Source organism: Ovis canadensis, chromosome 7 (assembly GCF_042477335.2).
Source record: "Ovis canadensis isolate MfBH-ARS-UI-01 breed Bighorn chromosome 7, ARS-UI_OviCan_v2, whole genome shotgun sequence".
Taxonomy (NCBI): Eukaryota; Metazoa; Chordata; class Mammalia; order Artiodactyla; family Bovidae; genus Ovis; species Ovis canadensis.
The window spans coordinates 72,623,796-72,649,040 of NC_091251.1; the positions used below are offsets into that span (position 1 = coordinate 72,623,796).

Sequence of the window (25,245 nt, forward strand, 5' to 3'; positions counted from 1 at the left end):
GGCTATGAGAAATTTCAAACCTGTATACTGAAATGGAACCTGTTTAAACTGACAGGTAATTCTATAATTTTTCTTTTACAGGTCATGTAATGTTTGCAGAAATAAAAATGGAGAATGGAAAGTCAAAAGGCTGTGGAACGGTCAGATTTGACTCCCCAGAATCAGCTGAAAAAGCCTGCAGAATAATGAATGGCATAAAAATCAGTGGCAGAGAAATTGATGTTCGCTTGGATCGTAATGCATAATTTGAAACCACGGTTAGAACATTCTTACATCTGTTTTGCTGAATCTCCTAGTAAATGTCATTTTTTTAAAGTAATACTGTCTGCTTACAAAAAGTTGTAAAAATGAACTTCTAAAACTCCCACCAGTTTTTAACAGTATAGTGTTAAATATACTGTGATTTTTTTGTTAATCTCAAGTTTGGGTTTTTAAGACAGCAAGTCTGGTCATTCAGTTTAAATGAATGGTTATACTGTTTTTAATGAAGTAAGCCATTTTCTTGTTATTTTCAGTTCTGCATAGTGGGATTTGTTTGTTAAAAGTGTCCCCAGCTGTTATCAACCTACTGTAAGGTAAAGCAAGGATGGTTTTTTCCAAAACTTCTGTTTAATATATGTAATTGTCCTTGAAAAGAAAGGGCTCAGACAAATTAGGAAATGATTTTGATTGGCTTTAAATAACTTTTGTTGGTGATAAAAAATTACTGTAAGTAAGTTTTAAATTCTGAAGTTCAGACTATTTTTTATTTGAGTTAAATGAAGAAATGAAGTTTTTCTTCTCTGCCCTTCCCCATCATTCACATTTTCCACATAACACTGTTAACATTAATCACCACAGCCCCTTATTTTATTGTTTCCAATAATTCCAAGTTCATATAGAACTGATAATGTTGTAAGCCCCAAGTACAGTAACAGACAGACTACTCCCAACTTTCTGTCTAGTTTCCAGCCATTGAGGTGAACTGCTAAGAAAAGGAAAACAATTGAAATGTTGAGAAAGATGGTTATGTAAGTTAGTCCTCTACTGTTCACTTCTACAGGAGCAGATGGATTTATAAATGCAGTTTTAATAAACCATGGAACACCTAGGCATAGCATATCAAAGACATTGGATCCCACGATGTTAGACATAGCCATATCTCCTTTGCCTGCAAAAAAAAAGCATGTTGTTAAATGTGCATACCAATACTGTATTTTATTAATAAGCTTCATAAGAAAAAACACTGGATACATTTTCTGTTTGTTTTGGAAAATTGTTGTATTAGAGCAAAAGTCTTACTGAATTTGTATTTTAAAATTTTAGGGGGTTAGTATTTAAAGTCTTAACATTTATTTATCTAATAATAATTATCCGTATTTATTAAACCATTTTTCAATAAGGTATGTAGATTACTTGTTGCTTTTCATTCTAACATGGTTAATTACAATTTAATTCACATTTCAGGTGAATATTATTTAGGGGATTAGATTTAGTGAAATTAATCTATTAAATAGTAAATGCTTCCTCTTGAGTTCTTTTTTCTTCAAAGTGTGTTACTGAGGAAATATTTTAAAGGTATCCTTGCTCATTGTATTTCAGTCAGGCTTTTAAGAATGGGCATTGCAGCTTGAGGGACCCAGTTCTTACCTTTTCTTGAAACCAACACACTTGCGATCGTGTCTGGTATGCTTGTTCCTGCTGCTAATAAAGTAAGGCCCATTACTGTATCTGGAATTTCTAATGTTTCCCCTGTAACAAACACAGATATTATATATTACAAATCTTATAGATTCACTAACTGTTCTCTGCAGATATTTCTTTCCTGAAAAAGAAACTAGACATATTTAGATTTCAGAACCAATATGTACTTAGATTTTAGGTAGCAAAATATTTGAATAATATTGGTGAATTGGTAACCAAGGTAGCACAGATTTTTCATGACAGATGGTGATATTTAATACACAAAATTCTACCAAGGAATAATTTCCCTATCTGGTATGCTTATAGAAGTTTTGGATGTCCACTGTTATCAAGGTTGTTGCTTAAAATATGCCAATAAGATTGGTCATTTTCTCTTTTCCTTTTTAAAAACATTTCCTAAAGAGGTCAGATTTAAGCAAATTATTTATAGCTATTTTTAGGCTGTAAATGTGTTAACATGGTATGCATTTTTAATGTTCTACTTTAGTGATATACCTTAGTTCAGGTGTTTCCTTTGGGAAATCATAAATCTGAGGAAAACAATAGGCTTCTACTTGAGTCTTTCTAACTTTGTGGTCCGGGTTTAATACTTCTGTTAAATCTGATGGCAGTTCATCATTTTTCATAAATGTATGCATTTTGGGAAACAACTAGAATGTAACTGCTCTTAATATTGTAATTGAAAACTTGCTTTACAATTCTTTTTTTTTTTCTTAAAATGTTACTTAAAAAAAACTTCAAGTAGCATATTTATTGCATGCTTATATATATTGCTGTTGAAACTGTAATTGGTTGTTAATTTGTTAACTGGTTTGCCAGAGTTCATATGTACATAAATAACACTAACATTTATCATTTTGGGGACTGTTCTGTGATCTAGTACTTGATTTTGTTCTTTTCTTAATTTCCTAATGTCAAATGTGATCTGGCTGAGAACATTTATGGAGAGCTTTAATAGGAAGGCTATTGGATTTTTCTATATTACTCATAAAAAAATGTTCTTAGAATAGCATACTATTCTGAGTCATATATTAATTTGACAAAAGTCAGAGGTCAGGAAACTTTTTTTTGAAAGGGTGAGATAGTAATTTTTTTAGGTTTTGTAGGCTATACAATCTCTGTTGCAGTTATTCAGCTCTGCCAGTGTAATGTGAAAGCATTCATGGGTAGTATATAAATGGATGGGCTTGACTGTTTAGTAAAACTTAACTCGCAAAAACGGGAGACTCAGTGTTTGGGTACACAGGTGGTAGTTTGCTCACCTCTGATTGACCTTTTTGGGAGAAATTCCTGGTTTTTTTTTGTACTTTGCTTATATTCAGTTTTTCCTTCTGAACTAGGAGTTCTTTGGGACTAGAGCTGATTATGGCCAGGCAGTAATAGTTAAATCTTAATCATGAAAGCAGTAGAAACTAAAATGAGACTTTATTTTATACCCTTTTAATTCATTTTGTAGTATGTTTATATTGCCATATTAAAAAACAAAATGTAATCCAGTTAAACAGTGAATACCCATTGTTTTCTCAAAACACTGGCACCTTGCTATATGTTAAATTATGGAATGGCATTCAGTATAAAGACTATCTTGTGGACCCATGCAATGTGATTTAATTATTAGCAACATAGAAATTCTGTGAATTTGATATAGTTCATAACATGTTCCTTTGACTCGTACTGGGCTGTGTAATAGTGACCATATAGCTGACATGTGGTACACACCTCACAAAACCTGAGTGAGCTTGTTGGTATATTAATATTTAATCTTTTTGTAAATAGCACTAATCTTTATTTTTAGTCTTTGCTGAAAAACAAATTTTCTCTTTAACTAGACTATACTTAGTGAATATATGCTGTTCTTATATACAACTGATTATTTTTAAATTGTGCTCTTAAGATATTATACATACCAGTTATTGTGACCATCCAAACCAGGATATATGTAAATGCAGATATCCACAGTGCTGACATAAAAAATGTTATCACAAAATACTTTCTCCAAAACTTTCTTCTACAATCTGGTGTGGTTAGAAAAAGTAGTATAATAATGGGAAGGGATAGTACCCAAAAAATTCTTTTTAAGTCTGCTTCAGGCATGTTGAAAACACTTGGCGGATCTGTTAAGGAAAAATTAAACGATTTTGAGTTTTCTCAAATGGCCAATTAAGTTAGAATGTCCATTTAAGAAGCTATATTGAAATAAATTAGCTGTATCAGTTTTTAAGAGGCTATTTAAAACATTTGAATATCTCATTACTGATATTGCTGGCAAAAAGAAGCTAATTGAGACTTCAGGGCTGACTATAAAATGTGATACTCAGCATTTCTTGATTTGGGGTCTTAAATCCATCAAAGTGTTTAGGGTCATTCACTAAGTATGTTAGAAATATAAGGTTTCTGAAGTTTCAGTTCAACATCTCTTGATTTTCTACAATGTGGATGGTTTTTAGTAACTTTTGCTTATGGGATTAACCTGGTGTCTTCCCTTAGCAACCCCAGTTGTCTCCACTTCCCAGTATTGATACCTCTAGCCTGCCCTGTGTATCACAAAATGTATACTTAGGGAGTAAAAGATAGCTATAGCATAATCTTTTTATTAAGTTGAATATTTCTGATTCTCAGGTGATTTTATGGGGCTTATTTCATCATTTTCTTTCATTAATTTACTAAACAAAATTCACCACAATTCTTAGAACTTTAAGAAAATTGGAAGTAGTGAATCTACAGTGTAACTTGTAAAACTTGAGTTTGTTTTTTAAATTCAGTTTGTTCTATTAACTTGGTGGAAGAAGTCAATAATAATATATTAGATAAAAAGGAGACTTCACTTTAGATTGTTTAAATTTGTATGGCACTTATAAAATATTGGGTTGGCCAACAAGTTTGGTTGGTTTTTTCCATACCATCTTATGGAAAAAATTGAACAAACTTGTTGGCCAGTCCAATATTTTGCCCATCTATTAGGTCACATTACAATTAATACTAGTAAAATAACTCATAATTTTTTCTTTTTGCCACATTGCAGCAAATGGGCCAGAAAGTAACAGATATAATTTTATTGTAATGAAAAATGTTTGGACTGTTTTTTTTTTTAGTTTCTTGTTATAAAATTTAACTTAGAAATGTGTACTTCTTGTACCTGAAAGACTAGAAACTATAATCTTTGTAAGAAGGGGAAAATTTATGTTTTAATTTTTTCAGATAATAAATTACTAAGTTCCCTGTCTAATGTACTAAATAAAATCCAGAATCTGTTTCTTGAAACTACTTTATTTTAAAAAAAATCCCTAAATATGTATTTCTGGCTGTAGCTGAATTTGACTTCCTATATACTAAACATGTTAGTTGCTCAGTCGTGTCTGACTCTTTGCGATCTCATGGACTGTAGCCCTAACAGGCTCCTCTGTCCATGGGATTCTCCAGGCAAGAATACTGCAGTGTGTAGGTCATTCTTTTCCCCAGGGGATCTTGGAGGAGGAGGACATGGAAATCCACTGCAGTATTTTTGCCTGGAGAATCCCATGGGCAGAGGAGTCTGGTGGGCTACAGTCCATCAGGTCTCAAAGAGTCAGACATGACTGACGTGACTTAGCACATATACTATAAACATTTATTTACATGTTTTGCTACTGCTTCACATGTTTAAAATTCAGCTGTCTCCTTCCTACTTTTTCTTCACACCAGCTCTTCTTCCTAAATTCCTAGTTTTTGTACGTGGTATTCTCAGTGTTCTTACTTTGTCATGATCAAAAGCCTCAGAATTATCTCTGCTCCCATGTAGCCTTTCAGTTGCCTGGTCTTGGTGACGCTTCCTCTGCATTGTCTCACACCTGTTTTCTTGTATTCCCACTGCCTTCACCTTGTCTGCTGCTGCTGCTGCTAAGTCGCTTCAGTCGTGTCCGACTCTGTGTGACCCCACAGACGGCAGTCCACCAGGCTCCCCCGTCCCTGGGATTCTCCAGGCAAGAACACTGGAGTGGGTTGCCATTTCCTTCTCCAGTGCATGAAAGTGAAAAGTGAAAGGGAAGTCGCTCAGTCATGTCCGACTCTTCGAGACCCCATGGACTGCAGCCTACCAGGCTCCTCTGTCCATGGGATTTTTCAGGCAAGAGTACTGGAGTGGGGTGCCATCGCCACCTCCGTCACCTTGTCTAAGCATCTGTTAAACACATCAGTTGGTTTAGTAGCATGTCTTTTATCTCATATTTCAGTTCTGATAATTTCTCTGCAAACCTGCAAACGCTATTAATCTAGCATTTAAGACTGTTGTATTCCTTCCGATCTACTTTTCTTCTGCTTCCATTCTGCACATTCAGTCCTCCAGTTATGTTAGTACTTGACAAGCCTTTTTCCCATGTTATTTCTTTGTCAGTCCATGGAATGCTTTTTACTGTTAGCTCTGCATCATTTACTTATGACATATGAAGTCTGATAAAACTTCAGTATCTATTTACCATAAATCAAGTTGTTAAAATCTTACTAGAATATTCTACAAGGCTTAGTTTGTCTCTGTGATAATCTTTCCTATCTGACCATCCTCATCAAATTTTTTTTACCATCTGTCCCATTTAGGAACTATGTTTATGCTTTATTTCTTTCTCTTTACAGTATTTAAATGTTCATATTTTAGCTATTTTGGTTTTTTTCTGAAATATTGGAAGCTTCTTTAAGGATAGGTCTGCCTCTTGATCATCTCTAAATTCCCATAGTATTTTTAAAATAGTAAGTGTATATAGTACTTGCTGAATTGAAATGAAATTAAGTTTTGCTAGTAATAAACTTAATAATGGTCATGATGTGGTTATTACCTTCACAAACCTGACTAAGACCATGTAAACTTAAAGAAAGTTGGGAGTAGCCAGAATCTTCATGAAATATTCCACTGTCAGTTCTTGATTGCCTACGGATGAATGGTTGATCCTCATCTTCCCATCCCATCAGTGGCTGTTGTTCACTTCTCTCTTCTATTGCTTTGGCAAGACAGGTACAGCAAGGACTGCATTTCTTTATAATATATTGGTTAATTTTAATGTCAAAACACAGCACCACAACATATAATCCGTATATCAAAAGCAGTAAAGTTCCTTCATACCTATAAATTAGAGAAATTTGTGTGGTTTTCAACTTAAAGTGAAAGTTATTTTAGAGTTAGTAGTTTTGGGGCAGTATCTGCTTAATTTTCTAATGAAAGAATAGAACAGAAATATTCTAGATACATTTTGATTTTGTAGATGGGTCCAGATTTGGTTACAACATTATAAAAGACTTACTGATGAAAGTTCTACACTGTCCTTTTTGTATTTTAAAAACAAGGATTATAAACTCATTCTTAATTTGTAGAATCCTTCCAAATAGCAGGCATGGAAAGTTCTTTGAAAATGTGTGTTAGTCACTTAGTCGTGTCTGAATCTTTGCGACCCAATGGAGTGTAGCCTGCCAGGCTCCTCTGACCATGGAATTCTCCAGGCAAGAATACTGGAGTGGGTTACCATTCCCTTCTCCAGGGGATCTTCCCAACCCAGGGATCAAGCCTGAGTCTCCTGCACTACAGGCAGATTCTTTACCCTCTGAGCCACCTGGGAGGTCCTATTTGAAAATAATAGTAATTACAAATTTTCAAAGTGAAAGTGAAACTAATGAATAGTGATAGGGCTTCTCCACCTCAGTTCATTGAAAGAAGATAATAATTATAAGAATATAGTATATCTTCATTTCAATTGTTTTGGTATAGGAATTCTATGCTAAATCAGAATATGTTAGACTTTGGCTGAAGCTTTTCAATTCGCTATACTGAGATTTTTTGATGATTTTAATGTAAATAAGTTTGGCTTGCACCGTTTTCCTATACTCTGTTGCTATTTAGAGAATTTTGATTATCTGATGCCATCACATTTGAACCTTGCATTTACCAATTATTTTATAGCTAGTGAATCACTGCTACAGCTTGAAAGCACAGAGTTCTTGATTCCCCTTATGAAAGGAGCATTACCTTGGATACTCCCACAGTCATTGTCCCCTGGCAGACAACTGCCAAGTCCCAGAAGCACTTCTGTTGTAATCAACAGTCTTTCCTTGGGAGACAGACTAGATTTCAGGAAGATTCACTTTGAAAATTTACTCCCTGCTAGGTCTGAAGTTTCTTGATAGTAGGTATTAGAGCAGCACTGCCAAACTAGTATTCCAGAGGGGTGCCATTGACCTCCACCATCAGGCAATGTATAGTCTGTGTGTCTGTGTTTTACATTTATTCATCTGTTAAGACTCATATCATAGTGATCAATACCTAACAAATACCTGGTACGTGTTAGCTGGAAAAGTGACTGTTTCCATTTTCTTAGAATGACAAGGCATGGGGAGATTATAAAGAAAACAAATAGCTTTTAGTTTTGAAACCTAAAACATTTTTAATTTTTAGAGGAAGAGGCCTATATTTCTCTTACTAAATGAACATCAGGGAAAAAGTTGGAGGAATTCAAAGGGACTTTGTTTATTTCTTTGTTATCTCTCTAATTGTGTGATCATGGCCACTTCTAACTGAGGAAAGGTAAACAACCCAACAGATGAAAAAGCCACCTGTTGGGGCTTTAACAAACATCAAAATTTGGAAACTTTCTGAGAAGGTAGTCAGTAGGGAAAAGGAAGGATGGTAACATCCACTGGTTAGACCAAAAGGAAGACTGATTTGACTGAAAAATTGCCGAGGGAGAACTACCCAACCAGCAAGTGTGATGAGGTTAGCTCAGATCTACAGGAAAAATGTATGGAAGTGGTAGATAATTAAGAAGTAAAAGAAATAACGTTTCTGAAAAAAAAGTTACTAAACTAGAATTTTATAAAAGTACTCTCTAATTGGTTTACATAAGAGTAATGATTGTTTCAAGCTTACCAGTAAACTTGGTTGTCAAATATTATGGCAAGAAGTGCTGCTACACTGATAGCATATGCCACACAGTCTCTGAATAGGGGCCAACATGATAGTGTTGAAACCTGTAAAAATAATTAATGTTTCCATTACACTATTACTTCTTCAAGTACTTGCTTAGTGTAATACTAAAATTATTTGTATATTTGTAGTTAAACATTGTTATCTTTTACATATTGCTTTTAGAGAAAGGAATTTTAAGAAAAATTGTGTTTCTAAACCTAGTCTGATTTTCATAAATTTGACCAAGAGGTATTTGTGGGTTAAAATTGAATACATGTTGTTTTTCTACTGATTAATAAACTTAATTAAACACATCCCTAGTGCCTTGTTTGTTCCAGACTATAAACAGTTCTTTTTTTTCTTTGTCTTTTTTTTAATAAATTTATTTATTTTTTAATTGAAGGATAATTGCTTTACAGAATTTTGTTCTTTTCTGTCAAAACTCTGTCAAATTCTGTTGTTTTCTGTTATTTCTATGGATGAAGCTAGAGCCTATTATACAGAGTGAAGCCAGAAAGAGAGAAATATCATATACTAATGTGTATATATAGAATCTAGAAAAATGGTACTGAAGATTTATTTGCAGGGCAGCAGTGGAGAAACAGACATGGAAAATAGACTTATGGACATGGGGAGAGGGGAGGAGAGGATGAGATACATGGAGAAAGTAACATGGAAACATATTACCATATGTAAAATAGATAGCCAACGGAAATTTGCTGTATGTCTCAGGAAACTCAAACAGGGCCTCTGTATCAACCTAGAGGGGTGGGATGGGGAGGGAGATGGGAGGGAGGTTCAAAAGGGAGGGGATATATATATACCTATGGCTGATTAATGTTGCGGTTTGACAGTAAGCAGTTCTTATAATTTGTCCAGACAATATATTTTGTTGAATAAAGTTTTCTTACGTACCACATTAGATAGTAAGCCACAGGCTGCACAGATACCAAGGAGGTTATAGATTGCAGATCCAAGAATGGTGCTAATGCCAATATCGCCCTTTGTGATAAATACACCTATGAGCCAGATTGTAGCTAAGTTAGTGTTGCTTTGGAGAAGATCAAATAACACCAATTAAGCAAAAAAAATATAAGGAGTGGTATTTACCTAGGAAAGCAGTAACTAATTCAGGAGCTGAACTACCGGCTGCCATAAAAGTTGCACCTGCAACATCCTGGGACAGTCCAAAGGCTGAAGACAAATGAAATTATATTATGCCTGGTAGAGTGACAAACGGGAGCGCATGTTCTCAGAACTAAGTATATATCAAAGCAAACCTTTCATAGAAAGCCATTGTTACTAGCTTCAACTGGGAAACAGGCAATAGAGGAAGCCTTCTAGGCACTATTTACCCTATATCAGAAAGTTAAAATTAGAATGAAAATTCAGGTTTCCAAGCCATTGATAGCAATCCTTTGTCAATGTTTATTGTTTATTATTGATTTTTGAGTCTTCCCAGACCCTCAGACTCTGGTGTGCTTGGTTGAGTCCCTGTCACCTGTAGTCAGTATTTCCTTATTCTTACCTGTGGGACCATTACCTGTTGCTTATTCTCCAGTCCATCTCAACTTCTGCTTCTCTACTGAGATATCTGCCTTTGACATTACTGATTTCTTTTTTTGTTGGTGGTGTAGCAGGTTGAATTTTATAAAAATAGCTACACTATTTCTGCCCACATGGTTTTTCAGAACCTGTCCATTCCCTGTCAAACAAACTAAAACAAAAAACAAGGTGGAGTTTTATGTATTTTGAGCCTAGATGAGCCTTTGTGACCGCTGAAAGTATTGCAGAACCATATGCCTGAAGCTAGGACATAAAAGGTGATTTTTCACCTTTCTAATTGTTCTCTCTAGGGACATTTGCTTCAGAGCCCTAAGCTACCACATAAAAACCATGGCTGCCATATAGGAAAGACCCTGTGAAGAGCCCACATACAGATGCCTGAGGAACCCCTGCTGTTTCAGCCCCTCAGTTTTGAATCCTCCCGTCCCAGCACCAGACATGCGAAGGAGGGAGCTTTCAGATAATTCTAGTCATTTTTCTGACTATCACTGCATGAAAGACCTCAAGCAAGAACCGTCCAGCTGAGGCCAGTAAACCCTTAAAGCTATGAGAAGTCTGAAATGATTGTTCTTTTAAGCCCCTAGTTTTGGGGTGATTTCATAAGAAGCCATTGATAACTGGAACACCTGTTTATCTATTTGTTGTATTTATTGACCACCTACTGTACCAGATGCTTTTTTTATGTGATAGGAATGTGGCAGTCACAAAACAGACAAACATTTATCTTCTGGAATTTAATGCCAGTGAGCGCAAACAGACAAGAAAAAATACATACTGTGTTAGAAGGAGCAAAAGTCAGGTGTGAAGTTGCTCAGTAATGTCCAACTCTTTGTGACCCCATGGACTATAGCCTACCAGTTTCCTCCATCCATGGGATTTTCCAGGCAAGAATATTGGAGTGGGTTGCCATTTCCTCCTCCAGGAGATCTTCCCGACCCAGGGACTGAACCCGGGTCTCCCACATTGTAGGCAGATGCTTTACTGTCTGAGCCACCAGGGAAGCTCGAAAGTCAGGAGGGGGGATATAAAATGTCATGGAAGAAAGATTGTAATTTTAGATTGGGTAACCAGAAAGGACTTCACCGAGATGCTAACAAAGTGAGGGAGTAGCCACACATAGACCTGGGAGTCATATAGGCAGATGGAGTGCATGCAAAGGTTTTGAGGTAGACGCTAGCCTATATGTTCAAGAAACAGAAAGGCCAGAGTGTCTGGAATAAAGCTTGTGAAGGAGAGCTGCAGATGATGGAGTCCAAGGTGATAGATGGCCAGATCATATAAAGCCTTGTGGATCCTAGCAAGCACTTGGGCTTTTACTGTGAAAAATATGGGAAGTGCTTGGAAAGATGGGCTTCCCTGGTCGCTCAGCTGGTAAAGAATCTGCCTGCGAGGCAGGAAACCCTGGTTCCATTCCTGGGTCAGGAAGATCTGCTGGAGAAGGGATAGGCTACCCACTCCAGTATTCTTGGGCTTCCTTGGTGGCTCAGCTGTTAAAAAATCTGCCTGCGGTGCAGGAGACCTGGTTTGGGAAAATCTGAGTTTGATCCCTGGTTTGGATAACTTCTCCCCTGGAGAAGGGAATGACTACCCACTCGAGTATTTCGGCCTGGAGAATTCATAGAGTTGGACACGACTGAGTGACTTTCACTTTCACTTTTGGAAAGACATCTACAGTGTTGCTGGTGATACTAGCCACAGTCATCTTTTGTTTATCCCCATGAGGCTGTCTGGTCTCAGTGGTCAAACCAGCTCCAGTCAGAACTGTTTTGCTACCTGTTATGCCTCCACTGGGAAAAATCCTCTCAGGATAGTTGGAGTTACCAAATCCAGGTTCTCTATCCTATTTGCCTTTGGTCATGTTGCTTGATGAACACTATTTGTGGTGACTAATGAAGGGACAGAAGTAATAATTTATGTAAGTTACATTTCATAGCATTTCTTTAATTGGAGTGATTTACATTTCATAGCATTTCTTTAATTGGTTGGAGTGATTTTGCATGTATATATAGTATTTATACTTTTACTACAACTCTGATACATAGAAGGTCCAGTTGGTCATAAAACTTAGAAAAGATGAAGCATATTGTTCTATTAACTTCTTAAAAATTTTATGAATTAAATAATATATTCATGGCATACAATTCACTTTCATATATATAATTTAATCATCTCAGCTATTCCTTGAAATGAGTGTTAGTTGCTCAGTTGTGTCCTACTCTTTGTGGTTCCATGAAGCCTGTCAGGCTTCTCTGCCCATGAAATTCTCCAGGCAAGAATACTGGAGTGGGCAGCCATTCCCTTCTCCAGGGGATCTTCTCGACTCAGCTCAAACCCAGGTCTCCTGCATTGCAGGCAGATTCCTTACCATCTGAGCCACCAGGGAAGTTCTGAGTTGTGTTTCCATTTCACATATAAAAAACAGATAATCAGAAGGTTAAGTAACTTAAAGTGACATGGAAAGTAAGGGTCTTAAATGTGAGGAGTTTGGGCGTAAACCCCAAGTCTATTGATTCTAAACATGAAACATGAAAGTGAAAATCACTCAGTTGTATCCCACTTTTTGCAACCCATGCAGTCCATGGAATTCTCCAGGCCAGGATACTGGAGTGGGTAGCCTTTCCCTTCGCCGGGGGATTTTCCCAACCCAGGGATGGAACCCGGGTCCCCCGCATTGCAGGCAGATTCTTTACCAGCTGAGCTATACCTAAGTCCAGTGTTATTTCTTTTTCACCACAGAAACTCAGTATCCGAAAGGCACTGAGGCAATTTAAGATGGGAGGTGGTTGAGTCATTTTCTTCCCTTCCTTGTGGCACTGGTACGTAACTTCCCCCATTGTATTCTTTTCTAGGGGGAAAAAATAGCTAGTGAGAGTAATAATTCAGAAGTTTTCTAGCATATTTCAGAGAATGTATAAATTTAGTGATATTACCATGAATTCTTGAATGAAATCAGGGTTAACTAATACGTGGAGGAAATTGAAAAAAGAACAAAATATGTTAAACTGTCTAAACTTGGGGCAGCTGAAGAGTGATTGGCTGATCTGCATCTAGTGCTGGCTGAAGAATGCTTCATTAGAAGAATTCAGTCTGGAGAGAGAAAAAGTGATCCATCTGGCTGTTGCAAGGTAAGAAAATAAGTGACCCTTCTGAACACTTTCTTTCTCAAAAGGCATTAACAATAAAGCTTGTTGCTATTCACTGGGCTCTGTTCCAGTTATGAAAAGAAGAGCTCTCTACAGATGAATTATAAAACTTCAAAGATATTTTAACAAGTTATATCTTAAGGTTCTAAGCATATTTTGTAGAATGGTTTATACCTTTGAACTTTAGAATCGACTGGCTTTGTCTTCACTGACCTTTGGGTAGCATTTCTCTCTGTTATAGTTTATTATTAAAGATAAATTGTTCTGTTCCCCCCCCCCCGCCCCAGAGCTATTACTTTTTTTCCCCTCTCTATTACTCTAAAGGACTAATCATATTTCCTTGAGGATATAGTAGAAATGTTCAAGGTGAGTTTTCTTTATAGGTTTAGATATTACATTGGTTATATAAAGTACAACTTTATGATAATGAACTGATTACTAAAACTCAACAGACTTTTTCTTAAGTGTTTTCTCTTCTCTGATACCGTGCTGCAAAGTTTATAACCATCTTTGCAAATCTTTTTCTGGAAATATAGAAAAAGAGTTTTAAACTAAAATGGAAACCTGGCTTCTGGCCCTGCCAGTACCTTAATGTGAGAATTTAGATAAGTCATTCAGACAAGGCTTGTATTTTGCCATCTGTAATAGGGTTGGAATATACAAATCTTTGAGGTATCGTCTAATTTTTATCAAATTTAAAAATTATAAAATATGAATTCTATGCCTTACACCTCTGGACCACCTCTTATTGTTAGATAAATTCCTTTTATAATTAAAAACCCCTAGGTTAACTGAAAATTTAGAAGATAGAGGAGAAAACAGATGGGAGGGAGCATCATTTATACCTTTACCATTGTATTTTAACCATTGCTACCTTTTTAAAAATGTATTTTCAATTCTTTTCACATGTACATTTAACAGAGTTACAAGACTAGGCTATAAGCAATTTGGTGTCTTCTGGTACAATTTTATAAAGTCCTCAGTGATAGCAAATTTTTATGCTTTGTGAATGGATTTGAGTTTTGGAAGCAATTAAGTCATTCAGACCCAATTCTAGTGACTATGGTGGGTAGTCATGCTGAGTAACTCTACTTAGGATTCAAAATGAAGTGTGACAGCAAACCAGTGTTTTGTATGATTTGCAAAATTGGTTCTGACATTAATTTCAGATATATTTCTAGAAATATTTTGAGTAAAGTCAGCATCACTGGAATAAATGCCTAGCCTCTCCATGCACAATTGCATCTATATGCTCTGTGATGCTTCTAATAGTAAATAAAAACATTTTGAGTACTTTATAGTTATCATCTCATATCTTGTTTGAGCCATAACGGAACAAATTCTGAAGCTCTGTATAATGCTTTGAAAAGCCCGATTCCACTGAAAAAGGACGCCCCCATGCCCTAATCTAACAGCTATTAGTTTCCACTTGCTGTAAGTCAATCATATAAAGCCACATGCAAGACTTTTTGTGTCCAAACCTCACAATTATCTGAGTTTTGTCTCCATAACTTGCTCAAGGTCACATAGGTAGTAGTTGCAGAGATGGGATGGGCACTTAGATCTTTCTGAGTTGAAAGAGCTGCTCTTTCTGTTATCCATGTAGGTAAGTGAAGAGATTTAATACATAGCTTTATTATTATTATTATTGCCTGTCTCTCCAATAGCATTTGGGTAATATCCAGACCACTTGACATTTATTTATCTCTGTATACCTAAGGTAGATTTAGATGCAATCCAAGGTAACCACAATGTATTTATTTATATTTTAAATTCATATTAGTTTAGATCAGAGGAAAAAGAAAAGCAAAGAGGATGAAAATGCTCTTAAGAGGAGGATGAGTGCCTGTGTGGCAGGGAGGAAGCACTCTTCTTAGATTCTTTGTTCTTGAGGAAGGCTTTGCCTCTGTAAATTTCATAAGGATTAAGAATCAAACAATCCCCTGAAACTGTCGGCTATCCAAATGCCATACTCACAGAATTATTTGACTCCCTTTCAATTTTATCAATTTAGAATAAATTCTACCTGGAATTAAAACTTGTATTTCTTTCTTATTGTCTGTTTCTGAAACATAAAATAGAACATGGACAAATATTAGTTCAAAGCAGTATGAATAAAAAGAATTTTTAATAAAAAAGTAAATATTTTATTTAAGTATGTTTCCCAAAACCTTATTAAGATCATTTTCACTTAAGACATGTTATACTTCAAAGGAGCAACATGGTGGAGGGATTAGAGTATCAACTGAATAGCATATTAGTGTAACATTTAAGACAAAAAGTTTCATAACTAGCTCATTGTGGACTTTTGGTAGTATCAAGTGACTGACCAATCACTAGCGGTTCTCAGTCTTCTCTGTAGTTAGCCTCAGAAAAGTTAAAGAAAGGTACTCTAAACAGTGATTAAATAACTCTAGAAGATCCCCATTACATATTAAAATGATACGTAAAGGATTTGTTTTGGCTTTCTGCTGAACTTCTGTGTTTCTAAAAATAAACTGCTTATAAAGATGAGAGGTAATCATCCTACTATGGGCTGTAAGTTAATATAGTTTCTATTATATACAAATGTGTTCAAAGAATCTTTAGCCTCTTTTCCTTTAGAACTTAAATGGATAAAAGAGAAGATAGGATTAAAGGAAGGTGGTATAGCAACAGCATTTTCTCATATTGGATCTACTTGGTTAAAATGACAACAAAATGTCTCAGGGTTTGTGTGTGCTTGCTTTCCTAGTGTTGAGGTGCAAAGGAGAGGTTGTTTGACTTTAATGATCATGAGTAGAGCAAGAAAGAGAAAGATCCTTAGTGGAAGCCTCAAGTGGTAGTGGTTCTAGAGGTAACTGACAGACCAATGTATATAGAACCAATGTGTATAGCTACAGAGAACGAACTCAGGTGTCTAAGCTGGGCCTGACCAGAGTATCAGCCAGAGGCTCTGTCCTCCACCACCTCCAACGTATCCCCTGCATGGAGACTGCAGTCCCAGCCACTTCAAGAATTCACCATGCTGAAGCCCCTTGTGCTAATAACCAAATGAACCACTGTCAGTGATTGGAAGAGTGGGTCATGGGACGATGGGGCTGGGGTGGGCCAGGGGCCAGCCAATTCAACCATTGTATCCTAGATTGGAACTCAGACGTGTACTCCACAGAATGTCATTGAATCAAACATGATGGTTTGGTTCCACAGTACGATGCTATAATCTCATGTGCATTGTAAACAAAATGCTTAGTTCTCATATTAATTATTGTGGGTAACCATTTATAACATTAATTTACAACCCCTAGTAGGTTGCTGAAATTCTTAACTGATGTTTTAAAGTGACTCAGTAGATTCTCATTATTTTGTAGTATACTTCCTCTGTCATTACAATGACTATTTGACGTATTTTTTAATCAAAATTTTTCGTGCCTTTGGGTGGAAAATACCTTTTAAAATTATTTAAATAACAGTTCTTCTGAAACAACCATATTATGACAGCTAATCTCAAATAAGGATATGTAAAATTATATAGCAATTGAAAACATTCTTGGGTTTTGACATTAAAGAGACCAGGGCTCTCCTGTGTACTGGCTCTGTGTGTGTGTGTGTGTGTGTTCAGTCATGTCCAACTCTCTGTGACCCCATGAACTGTAACCCACCAGGCTCCTCTGTCTATAGAATTTTCCAGGCAGTAATACTGGAATGGGTTGCCATTTCTTCCTCCAGGGGATCTTCCTGATTCAGGGATTAAACCTGCATCTCTTGTGTCTCTTGCACTGGCAGGCAGATTCTTTACCACTGTGCCACCTGGGAAGCCCTGTGTAGTCTTGAGAACTTATATATTCTTTCAGCCCCAGTTTTTTCATTAGTAAAACCAATCTAATAGTCCCTACTTTGTAGGGTTTTTTGGAGAACTAAAACCTTATATATTTAATTTAGAACTATGCTTGGTCTTCTATAATTGTTTATGAAAAATAACTATAATAAATACATAAGTAGTTAACATTTCAGTACAATGTATAATGCTCAGTAAATTATTTTGAGGATAATATTAATACTTATTAGTTGGGTGGGACTGTTATAACTCATGCTCATCAAAGAACTATGGGGAAATGTAAAGCAATTACAGACTTTCTGAAGCTAGTTTCTGTGGATGTAAACAAATTTCAGAGAACCTGTTTTTTATTGCTGATGTCCTAATTTGGACAAGACCATGCTAAGACCTTGAAAAGAGAAATGACAGAATTAATTTGTAGGCATTTAAAAATGAATCAAGCTAGCACTATTTTTATTTCATTTTGTTGCCAGTATTTTCAATACTCAAGACAGGGATAAATTCCTAGCAGCTGAAGATAGGCAGTGGCATAGGCATCCATCAGTCACACATCCATAATAGCTACTGTGTTATATTTCAGAGCAAAAGGCAATTCACTTGAGAAACGCATGTTTGCTGATGATGTTCAAGGTAATTCCACAAGTGGCATTGTGGAAGTCATTATTATAGATGTTTCATGAAGTTACTTATTATAGATATTTCATGAAGTTACTTAAAGAAGATTATTTTGAAGTATCAGTCTAAATTTTAATGCAGTAGTTTCTTCTGCAGGGCCAGAAAAGTTATTTATTTATTTACCACTCCCAAGACAGGTTTTTAATTAAAAAAAATTATTGATGGGTTAATTCTTTCAGTCAAGAAAGCAAAAAAAGGGGATGGGGATTTATTATTTTCCAGAAAAAGAAAGATTCTAAGTAGAGAGATAGTACCTTGAATTTTAAATTTCTTAGTTTTATATAATTAATATGATTTAGTTTTTCTAATGAAAAGTGTGGTATTGGCACAAACATTAATAGATCATTAGAGTATAGAGTTGAAGGTATAGAAAATGGATCAACTTTTGGTAAAATAGCAATGTACCGTATAACAAAAGAAATTCTTAGTGGAAAAAAATAAAAATACTCAAATAAATAAATGTTAAGAAAAGAAAAAACTATCAGTAGAGAGAAGATGAAATTTTTTCTGACCTAGGGATAAAAGGTATTTCTAGGTATAAAACCAAAAAAGAATCATAAAGGAAAATATTTATAAATTTACCTATGTACACTTCAATGCAGTAAACACAAAATACAAAACCAAACAAACCATAAAAAGCATATGATAGGAAAATTATGTTAGGAATTTATATTAGAAAAAAATCTTGGATATCAATAAGTAAAAGACAAATACTCCCCTAATTAGAACATGGGGAAAAAAAAAACCCACAAGAACAAAACCACAAATTTCAGTACCTATATAAAATGTTTAACATCACAAATAATAATGCAAATTTTATAAAATAAACTTCTATTTTAAAGCAATTAACAAATTTAAAATGATATTATTCATGGTTTTCGGGAATGGAAGCTACCAGACATTGTGGAGGTTTTTGTTGGCACACCTTTTGTAAAATGTTTTTGGCAATGTATAAAATAAAGCTTAAAATATACATAGCTCTGCGTCTTTGTTAGGAAATGGTCAGCGAAGTTTGCAAAGATTTGATACAAGTATGAGCATTATGTAGGACAAAAAATTTAAAAATCAAATGTCTAATATACTTCGGCTACCTCATGCGAAGAGTTGACTCTTTGGAGAAGACTCTGATGCTGGGAGGGATTGGGGGCAGGAGGAGAAGGGGATGACAGAGGATGAGATGGCTGGATGGCATCACTGACTCGATGGACGTGAATCTGAGTGAACTCGGAGTTGGTGATGAACAAGGAGGCCTGGCGTGCTGCAATTCATGGGGTCGCAAAGAGTCGGACATGACTGAGCGACTGAACTGAATAAAATTAATAATTTAAAAAATTGATAAATTTCTACCGAGTGCTCATTCTGTATAAAAACCAGTGTTAGGTGCTGAAATCATTTACAGAAGCAGGAAGTATTGTGCTACCATTAAAAATCGTGTTTTTGAAGGCTATTTAATAATATGGGGAAATGTTCACAATAAAATAGTATCTTAGGAAAAAGAAATAGTCTCAGACTGTATGTGTAGCAATATCTAAAAGACTAAAAGGAAATATACCAAATGACAACTGTGGGGCTCTCTGGGTGATAGTAATATAGGAAAGTCTATGCTTTTTCTATTTTTCTTGCATTTCATCAATCTAAGTAAAATGTTAATTTCTATTAAAGAAATGTCCATGTCAAATATAATATCAAAGTAAAACTATAAATAATAATTATAATAAACTTACACTGACCTGTTCTATAAATATTTTGAATTAGAGAAATAAGTGTTGAGTGAAAACACTGTTGCCACATCCTGTTTTAAGTCCTAAGAATATTGCTATACTGCACTAACAAGAGAGAAAAGAGAAAAAATGACTTGCATTTCAGCAGGGGTGGGGACGAGGCCATGGGAAAAAGGGGAAAAGGAGAGTTTACATTCATGCTCTTTCCCTCTGTGAAGAAATGCTAGCAGTGTGTGTGTCTGGCAGTGGGGAAGGGGCATGCTATTTCTGTGCAATCCTGGGAGTATGCAGTGGGAAATCTAATCCTGAATTTCGACCTTCTCTGAAATGAGCATGCTCAACCAGTTAAACTAATTAAACAGGAGATAGAGCCTGGAAATGCAGGCACTTTTGCTTAGTCATCATAATACATCACTGGTATCCGGATTTTAGGGACCAGTGCACCCATGTAAGGTCTATGCTCAGAATGCTGAGTGATACACATGATTGAAGAGACAGAACTAAAGGACTTGGCAGGTCTTATTTCCCAGAAACCAATAACTGAGCTTAATTTTTAATTACCTAATCCCTGAGGTCACTTTACATAAGATGCAGGACTTATTTATATATTTGTTGGTTCATTAACATGAATTAGTTTCCTTTCCCTCCTTGTAGAAGACTGGTAAAGGAAGAGGTAGGAGGGTGATCCTTAAAGGCATTTGTTTATCATCTACCATTTCTAAAAAGTTATAGAGATTTCAGAGTAAAAAATTTTTTTTAAAAATTGAAGTATTTGATGGCAAGTATTAGGAGCACCAAATGCATGTGTATAAAATTCTAAACAGTTTACTAACAAATAGCTAGACAATACAGTAGACAAATTGGCAATTTTTAGACGTAGTTGGTAGGATAGTTGCTTTATACCCATTAAAGATGCCCTGCTGTACATGAGCTACCAAGAAAAACCACAGTCAGGCCAGTTCCTCCCGATACAGGATGCCACAACACAGACGTTAGTGTCCTGCAGCCAGGTAAGATGGACAGGATTGTTACTGAGCTTCTCCAAACACAGGCATATATGTGTGTGGCATCACTATTCTGGGAAGTTATAGTGGAGATTTCCAGCAACTTACATTCACTGATGATTTCCAAGGATGGTAGGAAGTACTCATCGCAGACAAATGACACAGCCATGAACATGTAAAGGATAATTAGGAAGTAGATTATGATGCCTCCATCTGCACGTTCCTGTTTCGTGAAAAACCCCTCAGGAAACTCCGATGATGGGGATATAACACACTGGGTGCTATTTCCTGGTAAGGAAAGGGAGGTGAAAATCTGAAGGATATTGGAGTCACGCATTCCAAGCCCACAAAGAGAAATTCCTTAAGAAAATAGTAAGTGTGGGGTTTCTGGGTGGAATTTTAAGAACTCTGGTAAAAATGTATAAATCTCTTTAGACTGTGATATAATTATAGATCCTTAAAAATATTAGTCTTTGGGACCCAAAAGAGGTGTTTTAATAAAATAAAGATAGTGGATGAATTTAAAAGAAGAAATAATGAAATCGGTTTTCCTTGTCTGTTTCAACTCTAGAAGGGAATTCTGAACCCCTTTTCCTCCTAAATTAGAAACTGTATATCTAAAGATAAAAATTTCTAATATCTGTGCAATCTCATTTTCCCATTTCAGAGCCCAAATTGTCCACAAATCTCAAGGCCCACAGAAAATCATTGTTGCAGACAGCATTTATAGGATGAAAGATTCCTTTTTCTGTGAAGTCTCCAGCAATAAAATCTGAAGACTCTACTGTTTCATGATGTCTGTGTGTTATTTCAGAGCCATTTTCAAGAACCTACCCGAAGGACCGAAAGTATTCGATATCCTACCAAATGCTAAAATAATCTAAATGCTCAGTCGTGTCTGACTCTTTGTGACTGCATGGACTATAGCCCGCCAGGCTCTTCTGTCCAAGGAATTTTTCAGGCAAGAATATTGGAGCGGGTTGACATTTCCTACTCCAGGGGATCTTTCTGATCCAGGGATCAAATCAAATTCGTGTGTCTGGATTCTTTACCACTGCACCACCTGGGAAGCCCCACCAAATGCTAAAAATCCAAGCAAATACAGCGGCAAGCATAAGCAAAAGTGAGTCACGTAAGAATTCCCCTCTCTTTGTTTATTTGTATGTGGCAGTAGCAACAGGGGTGGCTGACCCCAGTGTCCACCTACCTGTAGCCCTTGGGAGACGCTGGGCCAGGGAGGCCCCTGGGGGAGGCAAGTGTGCAGTAGCCCAGAGGAGGCCGAGGAGCAGGGCCCGTCTTGCCCACCGTGGGCCCCCTTTGATCTGCATTCCAGTAGCAATCTTTCTGCAGCGTGCAGCCTTGGGAAGGGAGAAAAGGAGGATTAAGCTGGATCATGTGAGGAGTCTCCTTCCTGCCCCACGCCCTGCCCAGGGCACATCACAGCAAGGCCAGTGCTTGAGGGAGGGTGACTGGAGTAAGTTAAGCTACTCTGCTCAGCAGCTGTAAGCCTCAGAGAGGCTGGAAGAGGTGGAGAGGAGGGGGACAGTCCCCTGGCCCATGGTCCCTGAGGGCAGATCGAGGCAGCTTGTTCTTTGTGGACTGATTTTATTGTCTTCATAGTGGCTTTGCTTTTTTTTTTTTTTTTTAAATTGAGGATAATTGCTTTATAGTATTGTGCTGGTTTCTGCCATACACCAAGGAAAATCAGTCATAATTCTATGTATCTATCCCTTCCCTGTTGAGCCTCCCTCCCCACTTCCATCCCACCCTCTAGGTCATCACAGAGCTCCAGGCTGGGCTCCCTGTGTTGTACAGTAGCTTCTCACTAGCTATCTGTTTAGCATATGATAGTGTATGTACAGCAGTGCCACTTTCTCAGTGTGTCCCACCCTCTCCTTCCTGCTCTGTGTCCACAAGTCTGCTCTACGTCTGTGTCTCCACTCCTGCTGTGGGCTTTCTCCAGATTTCTAAGAACCTGAGTTTACAAGTGCTTCTACCCCTCTCTCCAGCGCTTCTAGAAGTTGTTGGAGCTGATGTCTATGTGTTCTTTGGCTGTTTATACACTTTTATACTGCTGTTTTGGGGCCTCTCATTCTCTCTCCATTTAGGGCTCCATACAGGGAGGTCATGAAAGAGGCTCCTACAATAATCTCCTGGAGAAATGATGGTGACTTGAACCAGAGCAACAACAGTGGGGGAGCAGAGAAGCGGGCAGCTTCAAGAACTAGTAAGAGCCATAGTGGATGAAGGCTATTTGATCATTGATTAGCTGTGCTCTCTGCCAGAGGTTCGAAAATGCAAACTGGACACGCCAGTGAGTGTTCAAATATAAACTACTATCTTCCCTGCTTAAGCATTTACTGGGCTTGCTGGAATGTTAAGAACTTCTGGCAGTGTGGTAACATGTAGCAAATAGCACAGGCTCTGAAGCCAGACCTCTTGGTTTGAATCCTAGCATTGCTACTTACTAGCTATAAGACCTTGGGCAAGCTATTTAACCTCTCTCCTCTTCTGTTCCGTTCTCTGTAAAACAAGAAGGTTATAGTACCCTCTGTTTGGGCTGTGTGCAGATTACATAAATGAATGCATGTCATCTGCTTAGAACAGCCTCTGCCCCTTGGTCAATTTTACCTAGCTATCTATTATCTATCATGTTCAGTTCAGTTCAGTCACTCAGTCCTGTCAGACTCTTTGCAACCCCATGGACTGCAGCACGCCAGGCTTCCCTTCCTTCACCAACTCCTGGAGCTTGCTCAAACTCATGTCCATTGAGTCAGTGATGCCATCCAACCATCTTGTCCTCTGTTATCCCCTTCTCCTCCTGCCTTCATTGTTTCCCAGCATCAGGGTCTTTCCCAGTGAATCAGTTCTTTGCATCAGGTGTATTATTATTGCTATTTTATTACTTTTGATTAAGATAGAAGCTTGGCCATAAGGGTAATTTTTAGTTTTGCAACTCCTGTGGTTCCTTTGCTTTGCAGAAAAGAGCATAAAAAGTGTTCTATTTGCTTAGTTTTAAATTTAGAAACTGGTTTTTTCTGGTGGAAAGGAGTAAGTTGCTTCCGATGTTTGTGATCTTGATTTGGTGAAAATTCTCAAACACCCCCTTTGTTTTGCTGGGAATTGTTACCCATTATAAACCTCTCAGAAACCATCATTTCCAGGAACTGGCTACCCAGATGTGTGGTGTGGTTGTGAAGCTGGGATAATGAGTCACCAAAGTGTAGCCCAGGAACAGAGCAGATTCCCAGCAAGCAGAGTTCTGGCTGCTGATACCTGCAGGAGGTGGCACCCTGGACCACTGGCCTGTGGTCTCAATGCCAGCAGTGCTAACCCCCTGGGAAGGTACCACTTAACTTTGTGTGTGTGGAAGTGTCTCATGAACCTTTCCTCTCTGAAATGCAGTGGTTTAACTAATTAATAAAACTAAACATTATAAACAGACAAAACAGGAAAACGCAAGCCCAGGGTGAATACTTATACAATGTATATTGTTAATCCAGGAAACAGAGCAAATATCTGAAGAGAAAAGCCAATGACTATGAAACAATTCCAGTGGAATCCTGTGCAGAGTAGGTACTTAATAAACATTTGTTGATTGATTAGATTGTAATAAGTCTTGAAAACACATTCCCAGAACACACATATACTTGTTCTAAACAAACTATCTGATAAAGCATAGTTTTACCAAGAAAAGAGAATTTAGGAGGCTAATTAGATTTACTTCATACATTTATGCTTCATTTGCAAAAGAATGTTTAAAAGCTTTCTATTGTAAAATAAAACATATAAAAAGCCACATAAAATAAATGTATAGTTTATTATTATATTGTTATTGAAGAACCTAAGCCACCCCATTTTGTTAAAAAAAGACTCCATTTTAGAGTTCTGAGGAAAGAGTCTTTGGATATCCCCTGACCTCACCTCACCACCTGTGAGCCAATCAGATCCCAGATCAGGATCTCCTGACTTTATGTTCAGGACTTATGACCTGCCCAGGAAATTCGAATTAAGCCCGGGAAATGGGAACCAATCAGAACCCGTAGCCAGCCCGGGAAATGAAAACCAATCAGTACCCAACACCTAACCCTTCCACAGAAGGTAACCAATTAGACATCTTCCAACCCAGAAACTCCCGTTTTTCAAATTCTTCATGCGAGAATACCCTATATAAGCAAAGTAACCCAGAGTTTGGGACTCCTCTCCTTAGCCCCTGCGTCAGTAACGGTGGGAGCCCCCAGCTCGAGCTTGGTAATAAAAACTCTCTTGCTTTTGCATCGGATATCGGCTCCCTGGTGGTCATTGGGAGATTTCGCGACTTGGGCATAACAGTTATTGTTGTTTTATTTTTGTAAGATGGACTCCCTCATAAACTCCCCAGGTCAAGAAACAGAAGTTTACCAGACACCTCAGCAATCCTTTCATGTGCTTCAGTCCCAACTTATCCTTTTCCCTGAGAGTAACCAGGCTCCTGACTTATATAGTAGTCACCTCCTTGTGGGTGTATTTTTAATAGTTTATCACCCATCCCTAATTGGGTGCATTCTTAGGATACTGCAGCTTAGCCTTGAAAGAAGGCTTTTAAGACTCCTTTAGTTTATAGGTTTCCTCTCTTTTTTTCTTCTCCTTATGGGTTATCTGTTAGAAAACCCCGGGCATTTGATCTGTAGAGTTTCTCACAGTCCTGATTTTATCGATTGTGTCCTATGGTACA

General features: G+C 37.1%; 2 protein-coding genes across 4 annotated transcripts in view; one reads left to right on the forward strand and one right to left on the reverse strand.

The window, feature by feature from the left end:
* The window catches only part of MYEF2 (myelin expression factor 2), a 34,452-nt gene extending 31,173 nt beyond the window's left edge, over nucleotides 1-3,279 (forward strand). For both annotated transcript variants that reach the window (XM_070292490.1, XM_069597901.1), the window contains one exon: nucleotides 82-3,279. In XM_070292490.1, the coding sequence (XP_070148591.1) occupies nucleotides 82-245 (164 nt within the window). In that variant the 3' untranslated portion in view covers nucleotides 246-3,279. The remainder of the gene's footprint in view (nucleotides 1-81) is intronic.
* Nucleotides 522-22,035, reverse strand: SLC24A5 (solute carrier family 24 member 5). 2 transcript variants are annotated; one of them, XM_069597899.1, is made up of 9 exons: nucleotides 21,739-22,035; nucleotides 20,640-20,819; nucleotides 9,716-9,799; nucleotides 9,521-9,624; nucleotides 8,567-8,667; nucleotides 6,489-6,772; nucleotides 3,591-3,797; nucleotides 1,630-1,731; nucleotides 522-1,150 (listed from the first exon to the last, which is right to left on the reverse strand). In XM_069597899.1, the coding sequence occupies exons 1-9, from the start codon at nucleotides 21,857-21,859 to the stop codon at nucleotides 828-830; spliced, it is 1,506 nt and encodes a 501-aa protein (XP_069454000.1). In that variant the 5' UTR covers nucleotides 21,860-22,035; the 3' UTR covers nucleotides 522-827. The 2 variants fall into 2 exon arrangements, with proteins under 2 accessions (XP_069454000.1, XP_069454001.1); XM_069597900.1 differs by having other exon boundaries at nucleotides 6,489-6,676; nucleotides 21,739-21,981.
* Between the last annotated feature and the right edge of the window lie 3,210 nt (nucleotides 22,036-25,245).

Excerpts from the sequence above, each read along its gene's own strand:
- SLC24A5 (XM_069597899.1), bottom strand. The coding sequence starts at position 21,859 with ATGCAGATCAAAGGGGGCCCACGGTGGGCAAGACGGGCCCTGCTCCTC. Across the intron at positions 8,668-9,520 it reads GTGGCTTACTATCTAATGTG|GTTTCAACACTATCATGTTG; the intron begins GTACGTAAGAAA and ends TTATTTTTACAG. Across the intron at positions 3,798-6,488 it reads TCTTAGTCAGGTTTGTGAAG|ATCCGCCAAGTGTTTTCAAC; the intron begins GTAATAACCACA and ends TTTCCTTAACAG.